We start from the raw sequence: 21742 nt of genomic DNA on the forward strand, positions 1-21742 counted from the left end.
GTAGTGTCACTCACAGTTGGAGCAGGTGTACTTGTCCCAGTAGAAGTTATGGGTGTGGTAGTGTAAGGGGTACTTGTCCCTGATGTGAAAGTGGAAAGAGATGTGGAGGTTGCCTTAGACGTTGGAGTGGGTGAGCTGGTATCAGTAGAGGTAGCTTCACTTGCAGTAGAAGTCGTAGAAGTGATAGTTGAAGATGTTGCTTCAGTGGTGGAAGTTGACAGGGCTGTTGTAGTGTCACTGACTGCTGAAGTAAGTGTACTAGTCCTGGTAGAAATTGTGAATGTTGTTATGTCGGAGGCAGTGGTCACTGTTGTAGAAGTGGAAAGAGATATGGAGGTTTTCTCAGCTGTTGGAGTCAATGAGCTGGGATCCGTAGAGGTCGCGTCAGTGGTAGTGGTAGTGATAGGAGTAATGGTTGGAGATATTCCTGCAGCAGTGGAAGATGACTGAGCTGTGGTAGTGTCACTCAGATTAGGAGTAAGTGAACTGGTGTCAGTAGAAATTGTAGATATTGTGGTGTCAGAGCCATTTGTCACTGTGGTAGGAGAAAGAAATGAGGTGTGCTCAGATGTTGGAGTATGTGAGTTGGTAACAGTTGAAGTAGCCTCAGTGGAAGTAATAGTGGTCAAAGTGATAGTGGGAAATGTTCTTCCATCAGTGGAACTTGACTGAGCAATGTCAGAGTCACTCATAGTTGGAATAACTGTACTAGTCCCTGTAGAACTTGTGGATGCTGTGGTATAAGAAGCACTTGTCACTGTTGTAGAAGTGGAAAGAGATGTAGAAGTTTCTTCAGACGTTGGAGTAGGTGAGCTGGGATCAGTAGAAGTAGCCTCATTTGAAGTAGTAGTGATAGACATCATAGATGAAGACGTTCCTCCTTCAGCAGAAGTTGACTGAGCTGTGGAAGTGTCACTGACTACGGTAATAATTGGATTGGTCTCACTAGAAGTTGTTGGTGGTGTGATTTTGCTGGCACTTGTGAGCATTGTAGATGTTGAGGGAGATGTCGAGGTTTGTTCAGAGGTTTGAGTAGGTGAGCTAGGATCAGTAGAAGTAGCTTCGGTTGTAGTAGTAGTGATAGAACTGATAGGTGAAGATGTTCCTCTAACAGTGGAAGTTGACTGAGTTATGAGATATTGACTGGCCTTCACCAAATCATGTGTTTTTGCTCCATTCTCAGTCTTTATTTCTCCTGCTTCACTTCCTGTTGTATAAATTGAGAGAGAGATGGCCATTTAATGTTAATCAGCAATAGTATCGAAACTTCCTAAACTATGATGACTCACGTCTTTGCTGACTCACATTTTTAATATAGCATTTCATTATGATGTGCAAGCATGAAAGTCTTCTTCAAAACTGGATACTTTGGGTCTGTTAAGTTCATGGGGTACAGAAGTAGGAACAAGACTGAAAGTGAAAGTTGACACTTAGATGGGCTTGGAGTACTGGGTTCTCCAAAGGGGAGGACACAGCATTACAGCCCTGGTTGACTTGCAGGGAAGAGCTGAAATCCTAAGCCTATGGCCTCTACTGAGAACCAAGAGGGAGTGAACAACACCCAGTCTCTAGAAGGTGTTGAATTGACCAGATGTTCTTGAGAAGAGAGGATTATTCTCAAACTCTGAGGGCTAATGTAATGTATTTTGCTGGGTTTGGGGCTTATTTAGTTAAATAATTTTCCCTCAACTTACCATATTTATAATGGAAATATTCACCTTATGACAGTTCTATCATTGTACTTTGGAAGCAGATAACTTGTAGTATGGATTTCACAGGTCATAGATGAAAAACATATCTATTCCTATCTATTAGATCTCTCTTGGACAGGGTGTAACTGGAGTGCTGGTTGGAGGCAAGAATGATTAGGCTTCGCCTCACATACTTTGAACATATTGCTAGGAGGTTACTATTCCTTGGAAAGGGACATGATGCTGGGAAGGGTGGAGGGTTGGCGAATGAGAGGAAGACCCTCAACCAGGTGGACTGACATGGTGACTGCTGCAATGGGCTCTTGTGTGTCAGGAAGCGTGAGGATGGCGCAGGACAGGGCTGGGTTCAGATCTTTTGTTCACAGGGTCCCTGTGAGATGTATTCAACTTGATGGCACCTAACAACAACCAGTTTCCACCCCAAGATAGAATTTGTCTAAAGTTTCACTCATATTTGATTTAAATGATTCAGAAGGACTTGGAGCTGATTTAAGACTTTTACAATTATGTGATTGGGTCAATATGTTTTACAAGGAAATGATCTCAAGTGTGGTGGTGGTAGGTGGTCTGTTTTAGGTCACAGGTGCCTCTGTTCATGAGATTGATACAGATATGGCTGTATAATTGTCCTGGGTTTCACTTAGCTTTCCTTCTAGGGTGATATAAATTGGGCTAAGCCTAATTCTTCTTCCATACCATGACTGCATCCCTCCCACCCTGGAAATTTCTCAGAATCCAAGCAGCTATGAGCTATAAAATAATATTCTTTTGTTATTTTTGCCAAAGGTTAGATCAGTCCTTTTGCATGATTTTGTGGCCTATCAAGTAGACGCAGGGCTGGTTTTACCTCACCTGAGCCAGAGAGCTCCAACAGCTGCCGGCTTCGGACGTTAGGGAGATCCTCCCGAGAGATGTACCCTCCTCCATCCCAAACAGCTGTGTTATCGCTGAGATCTGAAAGAGAGCCAAGAAATCAGTCTCTTAGCACTATGACATTTGTTCTTCACTGGAGAACCTTCATTGTCTCAAAATATGCTCTGGCACCTAGACTAGCTTACCTATTTCACAGATGAAGAAGCAGACATACTGACATACTCCCCCACAGAGAAGAAGCAAGAAAATAATCAGTAGGAGCTGACAAGTCTTACAGGTTTTGGGAGTGGTAAAGGCAATGTCAAATAGTGCCCCAATTAAAGTATAACATTTAGGGGAAGTGGATGTGTTCCTGTCAATGGAATGAGGGCAATTGATGGGTGTCACTTTCAGACCCTATCCATAAAATTTCCTCATGATCCTGACTGCTCTTCTCTCCTGTCAGTTGGAAGCAGATGGTGGAAAAAGTCCAAGTGAATTCTGGAGCCTCAGAGAGCTCTGGTGGTCTAGTTGTAAAGAGTTGTGTTGCTAACCTGAAGGCACACGGTTCGAATCCATCAGCTGCTCCACAGAAGAAAGATGGGTCTTGTGTGATTAACTGCCTCTGAGAACCCACTGGAGGGTCAGCTCTGGCTTGGTTCTGACTAGATGCTGCACAACAACAACAATGAAGCCTCAAAAAGAAAGAATCTGGATGTCTAAATCACCACATGAAACTATCTGCCAAACAGGAATATCTGACTTATATTGTTAGGAAAGGAAGAGAAAGAAATGAATCAAAAACCAACCTCTACTATGTTTGAGCCATTATATCCAGTTTTGATATGTTTTTAGTTAGATAGATTTAGATACACATATAGATATGGGTAGGTAGACTGATCTCTCTCTCTCATATATATATATATATATATAAAACTAATAATACTTATATGCACTCAAATCTATACAGAGAGGAGTTGGAAATTTCATTTAGCCTTAGAAAATACAGAATTTCTCTAGAAATCATAAAGACATCTAAATCCATAGTATTACTGCTTTTGTATTAAAGAATCTCTTCCTATTTAGGACTTAAATTTGTGATGTTTGAGTAAACTCGGCCTACTAGAATAACATACCAGCCAGATAATTGCTATTGGAAAGATATAACTGAGTAACTAATTTAGACTTTAGACAGTTATATTAAAGATAATTTGCACATTTCATTTATTCTAGAAAGAATTAGTTTGCTGAGTAATTTTTTAGATACATATTTAATTTGTTATGTTTATGGAGTTTCTTAAGTACTTGAAAAGATTTTGTTTCTTAAACAACTGAGTATATAGACTATAATACATAAACAATATATTAACTTTTAAATTATTTTCTCTTTTTGTTATTGAGTGTATAGAAAGCAGAACATATACTAATTCAACACTTTCAACACATACAATCCCATGGTACTGACTATATTCATTAAGTTCTGCAACGATTCTTATCCTTATTTCCCAAATTGTTCTTTGGACATTAACATAAACACACTGCCTCCCTAAATTTCCTATTTAATTTTTTTTAATTGTTGTGTACCATCAAATTGGATCTGACTGTCACAGGAAGAGACTGCACCTCCTTCCCCAGCAGAGCATCTGGTGTATTTGAACTGCACACCTTCTGGATTGCAGCACAGCTTCTTGCTACTAGGCCACCAGAGCCCCCTAAGTTTCCTATTTAAATTTTTGAATTGTTCTCCATTTGATTGTGGATTGTTCTTAATAGACAGAATATATTAATTTTGTGAGCACCTCATTGTCATTTGGATGAAAGTTTACATAACACATAAATTTCCCATTTAACAATTTATACCCATCTTTCCCCAGGACATTAGTTGCATTCTCATCAATGTAACAAGACTCTTGCCACTTCCTTTCTGGGTTTCCTGTTCCCTGTCTTTCTCTCCTCCCCCTTTCTGTCTTCTGGACTTTGTTTTTCTGCAGATGCTGCCCTTTGGGACTTGCGTGGCCAATTGTTCTGGGAAGTACATTCCTCTCTGGTGTTATTTATTCATTTTATCACTTTATTGCTCACTGCTGTCAGAGCTGACTCATAGCCACCCTCTATCATTTCTGAGGCTGTGAATCTTAACAGGACGCTGCTCACTTGGAGTCACTGGTGGATTTAAACTGCTGGAGACGTGCCACCTTTTGGCTAACAGTGCAACACTTCAGAATACTCCACTACAACTCCTATTCACTTTAGAAAATCATTCTTCATAGTGGCGTCAAAGCTGACTTGTAGCTGCCCTTCTGCTGGGCTTCTGAACTTCCTTGTGTTAGTAGGGCAGCGTCTTACAGATTGTGCCACCAGAGCTTCCTAGTCACTTTACAGGCCTGTCACCTGATCTGTGAATTCTGTTCTAGGTTTGAAAGAAGGCTGTGGGTCATACTCTCAGGGGTATGTCAGCCTCTCTCTGACCAGTGAGTCTGATTTTTACTTTCTCTTTGAGTCTACAGATACTTCATTGTGACCCTGGCCGGAATGGTCTGCATGGTAGCTGGGTAGCACATGGTTCTGGTTGAGGATTGTGGAGTCTGAACTTCGGACTAAATCTCTCATTTTCTTCACTCTTCTTCACTCCAGGCAGGGAGAAGCCAAGATTTGCATCTTTGATGGTCACCAGCAAGCTTGCAAAGCCCAAGCTGATGCTTACCAAGGTAGGATATTGAACATCATCTTTGTAAACCATGTTATGCCAATTGACCTGGAGGTCCCTGGAGACCATGGTGCTAAGGTCCAGGCCCTGCGATTCAGTCTCTTAAGATGTTTGCTTATAACTAACATGTTTACTGTTTTGTCCCCTATATGTTTTAATGTACCTAAAAACCAACAAATCTCCAGTGCTATCAAGTCAGGTCAATAGTAACCCTGCAGGAAAGGACAGAAGTCCCCCCTGGGCTCTCCAGACTGGAATCATAATGAGAGCAGACTGCCTCAGCTTTCCCTAGAAAAGCTCCTGCTGGGTTCAAACAGCCAGTCTTACAGTTAGCAGTCCATCACTTAACCCACCGCTCCACCAGGGCTCCCACTCTACCCCAAAGGCGGACATATTTGCATCACATTTAAATACATAAATAGACATATCCTTGACCAAATATATGCCAAACAAAGTAAGTGCTCCCAGCACGAAGGAGATGCATCTATATAGTTCATAGGAAAGAGTAACCAGGGAGGAGAGAACTGTGCAGAGAGGCTTAGAGACCGCAGAGCATCCTCCTGGAATATTTAGCATAGTACTGACCAGTGCATGCATTTGAGGGAACTGCCTAAGACATGGGGGGTGGAGGGACCCCATCTAAAAAGCTTAAAGGGAGCAGGAGAACAGTCCTTATTCCTGTTCAAACTTAAACTCATTTCCATCAAGTTAAAATTGATTCTCCCGCAGCTTTTCTGAGATTATAAATAACACAGGAGGAGATTGCCCATCTTTCTCCCTAGTTCCCGCTGGTGACCTCAAATGCCTGGAGATGTGTGGCATTTGAGTTAGCAAGGTAACTCCCTGTGGACTAGGCCACCAGAGCGCCCACCTATCCAAACTGAAGGCGTCCTCATTCACAGGGCATTGATTGTGTCGAGTACTTGGGATGGTCTTTGGTTGTTGTTATGTACCGTTGAGTCAGAACCAATTTATAGCTGACCCTCCAGAAGATTGTCAGAAGCTGTAAATCGAACGGAAGGCCATTGCTCATCTTTCTCCCTCAGAGCAACTGGTGGATTCAAACTGTATGCCTTTGGGTTGGGAGTACAACTCTTTACCCATTAGGCCACCAGAGTTTCCTCTTGCTTCAGTAGTGAAAGATAATCTGCCCTATACAGAGTGTTTCTCTGGGTCCACCTTTGAAATGATAAAAAAAGAACAGAAAGAACCCAACTGTTTTCAAGTAACTTGACCGAACCTCAGAACAAGACTCAAGAAGATTTCTAGGAATACAAAAAGGCCCAGCTCCCAACAAGGTGAAATTTCACACCAGTATCTAATCAGATTGTCTTATGAAGAGACGGGAAAATATGATTCATGAGAACATTTAATCTATTGAAGCCAATAAAAACTGACGTGTATGTTAGATTTATCAGATGAAGACATTAGTTAGAGATGTGTTCTATTTGTGTAATAGGTTTAGTAGAGGCACACCAGCGAGAAAAGGGACCCAAATTGCAGATGAAAATGTAAAACTTCTGCTCTTCAAAAAATACTGTTAAAAAAAAACCAAAAAAAATTTGAAAAAAGAAAAACCAAGGCAGGCTGCATACCAGGTGCATCCAAGGCAAAAGAAATGTGACAGAGCTGGAGCCAAAATACCAGCATTATGGAAACACTCGAAATGTTTTAGAAATTTGTGGAGAAAATATTATTCTTATGACCTTTTGTAGGTTTGATCTTTTTCAAAGTAAAAATTTGAGGGAAAATGTTCAGAACAGTAGGCTAAAAACCCCCTTGTGCAGGGGTGGTTAATCATAGGATCACACAATTTGATGGGTGGAGCGAGAGGTGATGAAAGCAAAAGGGAAACACCCGGTGTAAAAAACAATGTACACGAACTTTGTAAATAAACCAGAATAGTAATAATAATAATAATAAAAAGAAGAAGCAGGAAATTTGGAGAAGGGGAAAATAAAACTGGCATACAAAAACATCAACAACATCCACAAAACCCTTAACCAAGCAACTGGTGCTAAAAAATAAACAAAACTATTTAAAGACATAATAAAAGGTTTACAAGTGCCCCACCCTTGGCGCCACTCAAATGATCATTTCTGTAAGTGAGTGACCTGTGACGATACTTTTGGATTTACTTTTCAAACCCAGTTTATTATAATAAATTCCTAGAGGGCTAGTGGATTCCAGATATTTGGAATGTGTGGTTCGTCGAACGCCACACAGAGATTACTTTGGAGATTAGTTTAATACTTTAACATTGTCATCATTATATTCTCCATAATCTTTCATCTGCACTGACCCTGTAAGTTGTGTAGTTGGTGCTGCCTAGAACCAAGTGAGGAACTTCCAGACCATCCATCACTCGGCAACTACAAGTTCAGTATTGCTGCCGCCTTGGCAGAGAAGACCCACTAATATAGCAAAGTGCCCTATGGCTCCCAGGCCATCAGTCCTCACGGCCAGGTCAGCTGGGCAGCAGGTATTCCCGCACCAGCCCATCCCTGTTCTTTCCTGGGCCGTTCCTGGCTCTGGGTGGTAAATTGGAGCAATTATAGGAGCCTCGGGACTCATTGTCATGTGAGTCACACAGTCCTGCCTCGTGGGCCCTGCAGGATTACAGGAAGGGCATGCTACTTGTCAGAGTACTAAAACCCTAGCAGATGGCTTCTGCCCTTGAGTGCTCCCCACCTCAGGGTTCCCGCATCCTCTTCTTGGGCCTCTGGATCTGCTCATGTGCCAACAACAAAAAAAAATGGCCAACCCACCAGGAGCCAATACCCATCACAGAATCCCTCACCCAGACCAGTGGAAGTACAGAGGCTGTGTCTCTAGTTCATGCCAGTCAAGGCAGGGCTGCCAGCAGTCTTCCCTTTGGCCCTGGAAGCCAGGCCCATGTGAAGACAAGTGAGATGTCATCATTATCTCCTTGCATCCAGAGAGAATGCTGAGACCTTCCCTGAGCACTGCCTTCCCGGGGACAGCCAGTTCTCTTCCTTTTCTGCCTTCTGCCTGAGGCTCCCCCATTGCCTTCTGTGGGGTGAGACACTCTCCCCTGGTGGAGAAGTCTGGCAGTCCCACCCTGCACCTAAAGCCCTCAGCACACCCCTCCCCAGTAGCTCTCGCCCTTTTGACTCTCCTGAAGGTGTAGAGAGGGCACCCAAGAGGACAAAAGGCTCTAGAGATCTTCAGGGGGATGAAGTGGGAGAGGGGTCAGACCACAGAAAGCAACGGCTGTGTTATTAGGTGGCAATATTCGGGCTCACAGAGTCCACTGCTTGGGGCTCCCTTGCCATGTTGGAGTGTGTCCCTTGGACTTAGCAGAAGGCAGAAGAGGAGAATGGTGGTAGAGAAAGAGTGGACAAAGGGTTTAGTACAGGGTAGGAAGGAGGGTAGGAAAGGGGGAAGGACACTTTCTATCACAGGTGACTAAGCTCCAGACCTTGGTTACGTTATGCTGGGTGTGGGACTAAGAAGACACCAGAACAGGGCAAGACTGGACCGAGAAGACACCGTGTCACTGATGTGAGATGTAATCAGCATTCACTGGAAGGAGGGTTGCTATAGAGAGAGGTCATGAGCCTCTTCTACCAGAGCCACACCCATGCTGGCACCCCAGACACAGATCACTGAGGAGGTGTGAGGCTCTAGGTCCACAAAGAGGGTGTGGGAGGGTCAGATGCCTCTGTAGGTTGGCTATGACCCTAGAGACAAACCAAGCCCAGGCTGAGGACAGCGAGGAGGGAAAGCAGTGACCACAGAACCCTAATGCAGGAGTGGAGAGTTGGAAACATCCTATTTTACAGAAAGGAAGATTGAGGCTGAAATGGGGGAAAAAAGCTATACTCATCAGGACATGGGGAGAGAGCAAGATCAGCAGAAGGAAGAGGCAGGAAGAAGAAAAAGGAGAGAGGCAAAAGGATAAAAAAGAGAGAAAGAGGAGAAGGAGAAGAAAGCAGAGCATAGTCAGGTGGAGAGGTGAGAGGGCCCAGGAGTATTCTCCTCCATCACCGTGCCTGCGTGTCTCCTTTGAGACACATTTCCAGAGGCTCTGAAAGGCATAGCTAGCGCTCAGACAGAGAGTCAAAGTGGCTTAGCGGTCAGGAGTTGTACTTTCAACCTAAAGGCACACGGTTCAAATTCACCAAGAGAGAAATATAGGCAATCTCCACCTTTGCAATTTACGTCCTCAGAACCTGCTGCCTGCTGGAGGATCAGTTATGGGTGGGTTCCAGCTCAACAGTGCAGAACAACAGCAACAATAAGCCAACTGCTCATCATTCTGGGAGTCTGCATCGTAGCAAGGCGCAGGTCATGAAGTTAGCTCTCTAGGGCAAGGCCAAGCCACTGTGTCCCCCGCCCCCCCCCCATCAGCCTCTTTCCCTGTATCCCCTTGTTCTCCATTGTCACCCAATCCACCTTCCATCTGGACTTGAACAATGAGGGAAGCAAAAAGCCAAATGAGGCAAGAGAGTCTCCCAAATTCAAGGTTAGGCTCAGGTATTGTTTCTCTACTTCCCCCCACCCTCCAGCATTTCCTCCTTGGAGACAAGCCAGTCTGGAACTGGGGCCAGGGAATCAGGAGACTCTCTCCCCACTGCCCCTACACACACACACACACACACACACACACACACACACACACACACACACTCCTAGTGCTATGAGCTCAAGGCAGGACAAAGTCCAAGACATGCAGGATTGAGTAAAATCTTCTGGATAAGGCGAGAAACCTGTGCTACTACCTCGATTCCTCTTCCCTCCTCATCCAGACAGCCTTAGAATAGCATCGTGAGGGTTTGGGAATCCCGGCTCTTCTCTGCCTTAGTCCCCCTTCTCTTTGACATTGACAGCAGATGAGAGGCAGAAGGGGAGTCCCGGAGGGTCCATTCAGGGACCTGCTGTCATCTGCTGACCTAAGCCTGGTCCTCACAGCCGAGGACTTCCAGCAGAGTTGAAAGAAGCTCAGTCTCTGGTTTTTAACAGGCAGGAATTGGTTCAAGAGGAGCCGAGTTGTCCAAAGGCGTAAAGCGTCTTGGTGATAGGATTGGAATAGAGGCTCCCAGAAACTCAGTCTTATGTCTGCTTGACTATAGTAAAGGCCTCTCTCCTGTTTCTGGGACACCTGGCAGCCCTGGGATATCCGGGGACATAAATCAGGTTGGGGTGATGGGGGCAGGATGTGGAAATGACCAGGACAAGACTGAGACCAAACAGAGGTTTCCGCCATTGGTCTTGTGTGCTATGAGGAGGACCCCAGCTTGAATGCAGGCTGTTGTTAAAAGGATGAGAGATAGAGATGAGAGTGATTGAAGCATCCGCTGAGCCAGCATAAATCCACAGTGAATAGTGCTCGGGGAATGCCGTTTAATCCAGGCAGCAACCCTGAGAGGTGAGCATCTTGGTGCTCAGTTTCTGGAGAGGAAACTAAAGATCAGAGAGAAAGGCAGAATGATGGAGCCAGGGAAGACTCTGATCAGTTGACCTTAAAGCTGTTCCCCAGATCACACAGGCAGGGATAAAGAGATTCAAGGAGCATAGAGGGGTTCAGCTGTACCTAGAAACATCCTGGGGCAAACGGGGATGAAGTTACTCACCTTGTTGGGCAGCATAGGCCTGGATGGTCAGGACCTGGAGGGTAAGGGACAGGGGCAGTAGGCAAAGCGCAATCATCACCAGCCTTGACATCAGCACTTGGAAAGCTGAGCGCTTGCCCTGCACCCTCACTTGTGGAGAGCTGGTGAAGTGAGTGTCAGACAAAGAAATCCAGAAATAAATAGGGCCCCAGGAGCCCTTTGACCCCTGAAAAGCTGAGGATCTGGGGGTTGGCCCAAATCTGAGTGAGTAAATGAGCTTGTGCTCATGACTGGGGGTGTGGGGTCTGTCTAGTTATCCTGGGCCAAAGGGCAGAGGGAGGGGAGGGGAAGTCCTGACTTAGGCAGTGGCAGCACCCAGGATGAAGACTGACTACTTATCACCCAGTCATTTGGCAGTGATGACAGTGTCTGAGGCAGCCAGGAAAAAGAAGGAGAAGACCCTGGAGACCTCTGGAAGGGGCAGGAGGTGGGGATCTAACTGAAGGAGCTCAGGCTCTAGCAGGGAGGGGGCCCCTGGGGTGGAGACCCTCCCCATCATCCTTTTCTAGCTCTCTTTATTGTCACATGGGCAGTCAGAATACAGGGTGCCCTGAGATGGCTAGACGTTCTCAGATGGGTAGGTCCAGTGGTCTGTGGGCTCAGCAGGAAGTTTGCCCACCCCACCCCCCAATCCCATTAGGGTCAACAGAGCCTATTGCTCACTCCTTTGTCCCCAGGGGATTCTCATTTTAATCTGAGGTCCACTCCCCACCTGGGCCTGGGATGGGGGTTTGACTGCACAGAGGCACGGGAAGAGGTGGGCCTGGGTGTATGGCCTATAGCAGGCAGGGACCCTGTCTGTGGGCACAGGAAAGGCCTAGATCCCCATGCTCAGGTTTGGCACACCCTTGGGAGGAGCTTTCTAGCAGGCAAGGAGCCTGGAGGAAGCCCACGGCCCCACAGGGTAAGGGGGGGAGGGGCAGAAGGAAAGACTCATTTTAGACTCTGCACTTCAGGATTGCTTATTTTATTTATGGAAAATTCCAGAGTGAGGAGTCACCAGAAGAGCAAACAGAGATGCCCAGGCGACTGAGCCCAGCTTTGGCTCCTGGGCGGAGGGGGCTAGGGTTGAGGGGGGCTGACTCATAGCCCCACCCAACTCCACAGCTAGTGCCTGGAAAGAGATGGGATAGTGCCTGCTTGGGGTGCTCCAGTTGTGACCCCAGCATCTGACTTCCATTTCTTCTTCACAAACAGGGGCCTTGGGACACAGGGCGCTAGTTAGCTGAGCTCTCCCACCCATGGAGCCGGTTTCACCATCTTCATCCTCTGAATGTGGATCTGGGGAGGAGGAGGGAGGGGGAGACAAGGGAGCGGTCACAAGGATACTGAGAGGTGGCCAGCTCCTGCCCGATCTCCTGTTGCCTCCAGAATTGAGGTTCCAGCAGAGGCAGAAGGTAGCCAGCCAGATGGCTGAGCTGATTCCACCCTTCTTGGACAGCCCCCTCAGTGGTGGAGGGTCGGGGTTGTGGCACAGGACAGCTCCCAGCCAAGGGGGACATCCTGAGTCACCTCTTTTTTAGGGTCCATGTTCTTTAGGGAGGGCTGGAAGTGGCTGTAAGCAGATTCTAGGCTGTATTTGTCCTTTATACCTTGATCTGTAGAGAGAGACACTGGGGTGAGAGAGGCCCTAGAGAAGGGGGGGGGACTTGGGAGTGGATTTTTTTTTAAAATGAGTTAAGTTTGAAGAGCCAGCCTGCTATCTCCTGAACTAATTTTCCTGCAGATTGTCCTCTAATATTAATTTAAGGGACTCAACTGCTCTGAGCACACCGGGGAAGAGGGCTGACCAGTATGGCCCAGAGGCAAGGTCAAAAGTCCTAGCTGAGCAGGCAGGTCCAGTCTTCTAGGAGGCGATGGCTGGGGTCAGGGGTCATCAGGAGGAAGGACCCTGGTGTGGCCAAGAGGGGAGTGCCGAAGGTGGTGGGGATAAGAAAGCCCTGAATCTAGTGGCAGCAATAATAGTAACTATAACAGGCAGTTTTTCCGGAACCTTCCCCAGAGCTTGACCCTCAGCCTATGCTCTTTGTCTTCCTGTCTCTAACTGGACACTGTGTTGCCCCCTGCCCCAGCAGATGGGTCCCTTTGGTCTCTAGGCCTCTATCTTAGAGCTCTCCTGCTCCTCCCACTCCTATCTGTTGGTGAAGACCCTGAGGTCTGTCTGTCACAGTGCCTCCACCCGCCTCTCTTCCCACTTGAAGGAAGGGGAAGAGCAGGAGAAAAGTTTGGAAGGTCAGCAGGGGCTGTTCATGGGGGATCTCGGTCAGGAGTCAGCAGAACTTGGATTCTGTCAGTCCTGGAGTCACCAGAGCAGCTGAGCAAAGAGGTACATGGACCTGGCTGTAGCAGCAGGTGTGGGCCAGGAAGGCAGGATGCCCACGGCCCCTCCTGGCTGCAGCACATCAGGATATCAGAACACCCATGTCGTCCACAGTCAGGGCCTGGGCACCTTCCTTCCTCTCCTTTACTCTTCAGCTCTGCCCCAACCCTTATTCTGATGTGAGGTACCTTCCCAGATGCGTGTGTTCTGGAAACTTCCTGGGACTTCTTTTTGCCATTCTTGTGATATCTTGTACTCCCTGTCAACAGAATTGCCATGAGTCTTAGCAGCTGGTGGCATGAGATGGAGGCAGAGAAACCAGAAGGCAGAGCTACCTCGAGTGGATTTGTCTCTGCCCATGATGGTGACAACAGAAGAAAATGAAGAGACCCTGACCACAGCCTGTCCCCCCCATGCCAGGCACTGCCCTTCACTTGCATGTATGTGGCCTTGAGACCTTCTGGGACTACCTTGGGACCTGTGGTTTTCAGGGCATGTTTTGGAAGGGGGCCTGGGCGCTCCCCAAAGTGGACGCTCCTTCTATTAGGCCTGGGGCATTCAGAGGCCAGCCTGCTAGGCGTCCCTCTCCACACCTCGAGTCTCAGGGCCTGTGGTGTTGGCAAAGCCTCACCTCTGCAGTTTCCTTAGCATCCGGCTCAGGTAGATGGTCATGGTGACCACCAGTAGCACCAGCATCCCTGCCACGGCCCCCACGATCCCATACACCAGGCTCTTCTGAGTGCTCCGCTCACACGTCTCTCCCCAGTACCAGTGTGTGTCAGTGTTCAGGCACCTGGGGACACACATGCTCAGGGTGAGCCGTTCCTCACGCCCACTCCCCAAACGAGAAATGAATGCCCCAGGCACGTTCTGAGTGGGAACTGATGTGACAGCCCCTGACAACAAGGCCCTGGATACCCTCCAAGAGAGGTGCGTGATTCCCTCAGCGTCAGGGGTGGGAGTGGAGAGAAGGGAGGATAGCACAGGGGAGGGAGCTGCAGAACAGGACTCGGAATGGCCAGCGTGCAGAGGGATTTGAAAATATTGAGATTCACAGTGTTTTGCGCACTTAATCTTTGAGGAGCTGGCACTTGGACGAGCCTGTTATCAGGTTTCATATCTTGTTCTTTAATTTATGATCTCCTGAACTTAGAGCCCAGAACAGCCGGAGGTGATAGTAGCAGCCGGACTGATGTGACGTAAAGGAAGCTGATGATTTAGCTCTTACTGTTGCGATCTTGCTGCTGTTGTTATCGTTGTTAGGTGTTGTCGAGTCGACTCTGACTCAGAGTGACCCATCCAGCCGTCGCCTTTACTTAAGCGGGTCAGGTCTTTCTCCCACAAAGCCACCACATGGTTCAAATGGATAAAGCCTTCAGCTAGTGGCTAAGTGCTTAACCATGTGCACCACCAGGACTCCCTGATGCTATGTTATTATTGAGTACAAGTCAGAACTGACCCGCTAGCAGGTTTTCCTAGACTGTTAATCACATGGGAAGAGATTGCCCATCTTTCTCCTGCAGAGCAGCTCTTGGATTCAAACTGCATACCTTTGTGTTGGCAGCGCAATTCTTTACCACTAAACCACCAGAGTTCAGATATAGATACAGGTATAGAAGTGGAGACAGAACTCAGATACAGGTACTGTTGTTTTTGTTGTTGTGTGTATCATCCAGTCGAACTGACCCATAGCTGACCTTCCAGTGAATTTTCAGAGGCAGTAATCACATGGGAGGAGATTGACCATCTTTTTCCCAGGCGGCCGCTGGCAGATTCGAGCCACGTACCTTTAGGATTGCAGCACAGCTTCTTCCCACCAGGCCACCAGAGCTTATATAGGTAAAGGTATAGGTACAGGTTCAGGTTCAGGTACAGGTATAGGTATAGAAGGGAGCTCTGGTGGCCTAATGGTAAGAATCTGTGCTGTAATCCTGAAGGCACGCAGTTTGAATCCACCAGCTGCCCCACAGGAAAAGGCTGGGCAGTCTCTTCCCATGCAGTCATCGCCTCTGAAAACCCACTGGAGGGTCAGCTATGGCTCGGTTCTGATTCAATGGTACACAACAACAATAAGTATAGAAGTAGAGACAGAAGCATATAGAGGTATAGATTTGGAAATTGATGATGCAGAGAATGGGAGTGATGAGCCCTAGAATGTCCCTGCCTAGGAATCTGTGTCTACTTCTCCACACGGGGTGGGGGGGGTGGGGGGTGAGTGTGTCTTGAGAAACCAGAGGGAGGAGGAGGGCATGAGAAGAGGACACCCAGATTGATGTGGGGAGAGGAGCAAGGGAAGGGGCACCTTCCAAACTCTGTCCACCGCCACCTGCCCTCCTTTCAGAGAGGACGGGCCCTGGGCTGGGGTTGGGCAACACTCACACACAGCGGGGACCACTGCGCTGCAGCTGGCAGGTGCCATGGTGACAGTTCAGCTGTGTCCTTGTCCCAGGAGTGCAGTTGGTTACGCAGGCCAGTTTCTCGTCCAGCTCGTCCACATAATAGAACTGGGCAAAGCCCTCTGCAGCCATTCTCATGCACTGCTCTGAGGGGAGGAGTCAAGAGCAGTCATCAGCTGAGCTAAAAAGGCCCATACACACCTCCTTACATTTCACAACCACACTCTGCACGCCCTCCCCGCTCCCTGCCCTCCTCCTGCCCTTGTGCTGCATACCATGGGGGTCAAAGCTCAGTTTCGGGGTCTCAGATACTGTTGTGGCCTCCTCACTATAGCAGAAAACCGAGGCATCTGCCAGGGAGAGTGGAAAAGAGCAAAACAAGGATGCACGTGTTGGTCCCCCTAAGTGTGGCTGGTCCTCCCCATCCCTCTATACCACGCCCTTTGTTGGGGTCCATCTCAGACACTCAGCAAGAAATCAGAGATGCTGACATTTTCAGCCTGAGGCTTGGAAGGTCGAGGAAGGCGCCCTGAGCCCAGCTTCCAGAAGCTAAATGAGGCAAGGAGGAGACACTAAACCTTCCTAACAGCCCCTCTGGAATTTTCCCCACCGCTGTCAAGGGCTCTCCAGGAGGTCTTACCTTTGCACTTGTCAGGATCCTCAACTGCCTTTCTGGTTTCATTAACAATCTTTTTCCTTACAATGTTAACAAGCTTTTTAAACACTTTCTTATAATCTAAAGTGTAGTTGACCTCAAGGTTGACATTGTGTTCCACCACGATGCTGCCACTCCTGAAACAGAGAGTGTTCGCCCATCATGCCAGACTCCCAGCCGGTAGGGCAGGAGGAGGAAAGAAGGGGATGGGTGAACCACATGACCCAGAGGCAGAAAACAGAGACCCTTCCCTAGAACAGCTGGCAATCCAGGCGGCACAAGCTGGGCAGAATGATTTTTAAGATCTTGGATAGTCAGTGAGCACAATCCACGTCAGTAGGTAAAATCCATCCAAATACTTAAAAAAAAAAAAAAATAGAAGCCCTCGGATTATGTTTTTAAAAATCAAATAAGTGAATTCTTTAAAATTAAGAATGAGTTTGCTTAGAAACGTAGCTTCCAACCCAGAGGTTTATTAGATGGCGGTAAGGCTGCTGAGGAAAGAGCTCTGGAGGCGAAGTCATAGAAGTTGGGAAGGAGTGGACTTCACAAAATCCAGAGCCCAAATGGAGATGGGGCAGTGGACAGGGGGAGGGATGGGTGAAGGACTCCGAGTTTCCATGTGCCAAGGGTCCTGGATGGTGTTGCTTCTCTTCTTTCTGAAGCCATCTCTTCCCCAGTCCCTGGGATGCACCCCCCCCCCCAAATCCTGCCTACTCCTCTGCTTTTGCCCAGTCTCTTTTGGGTTTTCTGCCTTTTCTGCTTGTTCCTGACTCAACCTGTGACTTTCTTTCTGGGTATTTCTATGCTGATGGTAAGCTGATCCACCCACCCAATAGCAATTATAGGCTTTAATTGTCAATGTGCCAAAGTCTAAGTAACTTGATATGGGCTATATTTCAGCCTTCTCTCCCTTCCTGACCCTCTTTTCTTTCTGTAGTCAGCCCTTCTGGAACAGCCCTCCTATCTCTCCCCTTTGGGTTCTATTCCCTCTGCCATAATACTGTCTTTCTCCTTTTCTTTTCCCAAGTTCATCATAGCTCGTCTCCCTAGCCTTAGGTTAGCTGTGACTTCTCCCAGGAAGGACTTCCTCCAGGTCTCCAATGGTACCCTGTGCCTTCTGTGCTCTAGCTTCAACTAGTCTGTACAACCAGTTTGCTGTCTGTGCCCTGCGTCTCTAAGCTCCACAAAGGTAGAGACCACTGTGTTTGTAGCACCTAGCATGGGGCTGGCATAGAGTTAGTGTTGTTGTTAGGGGTCAGTGAGTCAAATACAACTCACAGCAACCCTATGAACCACAAATCTGAACCTTGAACTATCTTGTGCTATAGGGTAGACTTTCAGTAAAGTGTTTGTTGAAATAAAGACTAAGGAATAAATTGTCTTAAGGGCCTTGGGTGTTTCCTTGGGTCAGATGACCCCTCTGACTCTCCCACGGAAATATTCTAACCATTGATCTTGGGAGGAGACTGAAAAAGGAAGAGAGAGGTGCTTCCCACAATCTAGAAAGCTGCCCTTCTACATACTCACAGTAATCTTGTAATGTTGACACCTCTATAAGCGAGAACGTCCTTGTAAACCTCATTCATCTGGAAGAAAGAAAGCAATTGAGATCTTTCTTCACATAGGGATAGAGGCTATAGTGACTCTGTTCCCTGCCTTAGGGGCAGTCACAGAATCTCTTCCCTGTATTAGCCCATAGGAGTAAGGGGGAGAAAGCACAGGATGCCCTCTCTGCTCAGGATTTTGGCAGAGTGGACTCAAGAATTATCACCTCTCAGAAGACCACCTCTCAGGGGGATCTATAGAGCAAGGACATCAGTTAAAGTTGTGTCTGATGTAATCCATGGCATTTTCAATTGCTTCCTTTGCTTCTGAATGTTTAACAATGAATAACACTTAGAGAAGATTTGATGCCTTTTATTTTTTTTATTTTATTATTTTTGTGTGTGAGTGTACTGTCAAATCAGATCTGACTGGTACAGGAGGAGATTGTCCCGCCTTCCCCGGCAGAGCATCTAGAGGATTCAAACCATGAGCCTCTGGGATTGTAGTTGCAGCTCCCTGCCACTAGGCCATCAGAGCTCCCCTTGATGCCTTTTAAATTGTGGTTTTATAAGAAGGACTGAATATCCCACAGACTACCAAAAGAACAAACAAATCTCTCTTGGAGGAAGTACAACTAGAGTGCATCTTAGAGGTAAGGATTGTGAAACCTCACACGTTTTCGGCATGTTGTCGAGAGGGACCAGTCTTTAGAAAAAGACAACATGCTGGGAAAGGTAGAAAGAGTCAGCCAAAGAGAGAAAGACCCTCAAGGAGCTGGATTGACTCAATGACTACAATAATAAGCTTGAGCATAAAAGAGATCGTGACAGCTCTGGACAGGGCAAAGTTCAGATCTGTTGCTCATAGGGTTGCTATGAGCCGTAGTTAACTCAATAGCACTTAACAACACCACCAAGCAAGAAAGTCAGATAAGTCAGAATGAGATAGCATACTACCACCTCTCCCGTCTGACTTTCACCCTGGGCAATTTGGGCTTCCCTTGCTTTACCCGCTCCTTGAAAAATTCCATGAAATCTTGGTATGCCTCGGAAGATGTGTTCTCCAGATCTTTTGTAAAATTCTTGTAAGTCACTTTCAGTAGCAGAGATAAAGTGGCATTGATTCTTTCAGGGATATCTGTGGGAAGAGGTTCATTTTGGTGAGAAAACAACTTCTTAGCAATGTCTTCAGAAATACTTTATTTCTTTGCCTTTGGCCTCTTGAATATGGAGGAAGTGGGCAGACAGGAGGCTAGAAAATCAAGAGGCAGGTGAGATTGCTGAGACTTCTGCCCCTTATTTCTGAGTAGTGCGAGGAGCTGACCAGGATCAGGACCCAGGAAGAACGAAAATGAGGGCTTCAGAATGGGTTAGGATAAAAACATCATGAGAAAGAAATAGGTAAGCTGATGGAAAATGCCCTGAGGAGCAGAAGAAAGGGTCATGTTCTGACTGCAGTGTAGTCTGCAAAAATCACATTATCTCATTTCCCTTCATGGTAGTGGATGATCCATTCTGGCCCTGCCATCCTATTTTAGATGATTTAAGGGGCCTGAGGAAAGTCTGCAAGGCTCAGATAAAGGTAATTACCTATGAAGATGAACTCCAAGAGGGACTGGCATTGGGGTCCACTGAAGCCTTGCGGACAGACACACTTGTTTCCATCCCAGGTAGCCCCGTTCTCGCAATGTCCTGTGAAAGGTAGAATTTGCAGTGGTCACTAAGGAAGTCTGAGAGACCAAAACATGGGCTCCCTTTCCAGTTCCCACCACCCTGACATTACACTGAAAGTGGGAGATGAATCCAGATGATAATGCATCTAGCTGATACACCCCTGCCCCATCCCAATCCCCAAGAGAATGAAGAGAGTAGAAGGTAAGTGCAGGGAAGTGAAACGTTAAGAAAAACAACAGAGAAGATAGAAATGATACAAGAGGATATTAAAAGAGGGGAAGTCTTACACATCAAAAGAGGACAGAAACTATGAACATGGGTGATGGACACTGATGACTAGATAGCTGGACATATGGAAAAAGAATGCCACAAACAAGTCAGAGTGGATTCAACAGGTGAGGAGAGATGAGGAGGAAAGACCATAGAGAGACATCAATAAGACTTACTTAGTGTCATAGTTGGAGAGTGTGATATCATCACAGTGGTGTAAGTACTTGGAGTGATATTGAAGCCAGGGACTGGAGAGGTGCCGGAGTCAGGTGAAGTGGAAGGAAGTGAGAGAACAAAAGGAGAAGTTGGAATGGCTGAAGAAGAATCAGAGACTGGCCCAGAAGGGAACCCAGGGATAGTTGACTCTGAAGAGGAAGCACCAAGGACTGTGGTGTGGGAGCCACCAGCAGACACTGCTTGGTTTGACAAAGTTGAGACTGTTTGGAAGATTGTAGATCCATCCCTGACAGTGGTGGCTGTTTGCTCAAATCCATTACTGCTTGAAGGAGGAGATGAAATACTGTGAGGTGAGTATGTGTACTCTGACAAATCTGAAAAGGTTGTCATGACAGTGGATCCCATAATAGAGGATGTGGACAATTCTCCATGACGATCTGAAGTGGTAAAGAATTTGCTAGAACTTGATGTGGATACAGTGCTTCCATTAACATTGGTAAAGGTGGTTGTATATGAGTCTGTGAATTGGGAAGAATCAGAGATGGTGATATGATCTGTGGATTTTTCACTGAATAGAGTGACCTCTTGTCCTGAGACAGCAGAGCTGGTTGATTCTGCTCCAGGTTTGAAAGAGGTTGAAGGACTCCTAATGCCAACAGCAGAGGATATTTCAGAACGAGCTGTATCCTCAGACATATCAAAACCAGTTGTATACTGAGTGGGCTGGGAGGTGAAACTTGAGGCTGTTTCATCAGGAATGATAAAGGTGGGAGAGACTTCACTGGATATTAGTGAAGAAGAAGGATTTGCCATTTCAGTGCTACGAGAAGAGGGAGCAAAGATTGGTGTGGAAACATCTTCAATAGTAGGGTACACGGTGGAAGTTCTTTGAGGAAGTGATGTAGTAATGTGTCCCTGAAGAATAGAGCTGGTGAAAGAGTCACTGGGACTTAAGGTAGATAAAGGATTATGTAAACCCTTGGTAGTAGAGGTCCATGAAAAATACGTAGGACTAAAAGAGGAAGAGGTGCTGGTGGGAGTTGTATCTAGTCTGGTAACTGAGCTGAGGGTTTGTCCTGAGACATATGAAGTGGAAAGTGGTTTCCAAGGACTTGAAGAGGAAACTGAATTCCCAAATATTGTGGTATACGTAGCATTAGAAGAAATTCTAGAATCTGACACAGAAGAAAGGACAGTGGGGACTATGGATGGATCTGTCAACTCTGTGGATGACTCTTCCAAATAGGACTCAGTAGTGGGGATATAACTGGGATTTGATGGAGTAAAAGAATTTACATTGTGTGTACTGTAGCTATATCCAGGGGACAATGGTGATGAGAACTGCCTTTCTGTAGATTGATAGAGAGTGGTTGTTATTTCCAAGGATGGAGAATATGGAGGATGATCATTGGAGGTATGAAATGACTGATGAGATGTAGAGGTGGTAAGACTAGCTGACGCTTGACTAGGACTGAAAGATGAAAAAACAATTCCAATGCTACTAATATCGTAATATTGAGATGTCAATGTTGATCCAGATGCAGCGGAAACCAGGGTAGACCCGAAGTCCTGCCGACTGACAGTGGTGTCTGTAGGCTGGAAGGAGGCCACGGTGGTCGAGACTCTGCTGGGGCTTCCCAGGGAAGCGGCGTGGGAGGACGCAGGCTGAGAGGTGGTGGTTTGTCCGTGACCGGTGGGGGTGGGGGTGGGGAGGGAGCCGCCTGGACCCGAGGGAGTGGGCTCGGTCACCGGCTCCCCGGGGCTTGTGGAGGCTGGAGAAGGCCCGGTGCCCGCGG

The 21742-nt window shown here is 47.0% G+C and overlaps 2 protein-coding genes across 2 annotated transcripts in view; both read right to left on the reverse strand.

The window, feature by feature from the left end:
* Positions 1-12150, reverse strand: part of LOC102851284 (location of vulva defective 1-like) — a 14663-nt gene extending 2513 nt beyond the window's left edge. Inside the window, exons 1-5 of the mRNA XM_006889807.1 lie at positions 12147-12150; positions 11620-11705; positions 10869-10902; positions 2565-2666; positions 15-113 (exon numbers count right to left, since the gene is read on the reverse strand). Coding sequence (XP_006889869.1) covers positions 15-113; positions 2565-2666; positions 10869-10902; positions 11620-11705; positions 12147-12150 — 325 coding nt within the window. The remainder of the gene's footprint in view (positions 1-14; positions 114-2564; positions 2667-10868; positions 10903-11619; positions 11706-12146) is intronic.
* A 203-nt stretch (positions 12151-12353) lies between these two features.
* The window catches only part of MUC12 (mucin 12, cell surface associated), a 12181-nt gene continuing 2792 nt past the window's right edge, over positions 12354-21742 (reverse strand). The window contains exons 3-11 of the mRNA XM_006889808.1: positions 19416-19517; positions 18836-18963; positions 17809-17867; positions 16264-16415; positions 15899-15973; positions 15607-15769; positions 13859-14020; positions 13416-13486; positions 12354-12505 (exon numbers count right to left, since the gene is read on the reverse strand). Coding sequence (XP_006889870.1) covers positions 12354-12505; positions 13416-13486; positions 13859-14020; positions 15607-15769; positions 15899-15973; positions 16264-16415; positions 17809-17867; positions 18836-18963; positions 19416-19517 — 1064 coding nt within the window. The remainder of the gene's footprint in view (positions 12506-13415; positions 13487-13858; positions 14021-15606; positions 15770-15898; positions 15974-16263; positions 16416-17808; positions 17868-18835; positions 18964-19415; positions 19518-21742) is intronic.

The sequence above is a fragment of the Elephantulus edwardii genome, unplaced genomic scaffold, assembly GCF_000299155.1.
Source record: "Elephantulus edwardii isolate Elephantulus edwardi_28Jun2011 unplaced genomic scaffold, EleEdw1.0 scaffold00080, whole genome shotgun sequence".
Taxonomy (NCBI): domain Eukaryota; kingdom Metazoa; phylum Chordata; class Mammalia; order Macroscelidea; family Macroscelididae; genus Elephantulus; species Elephantulus edwardii.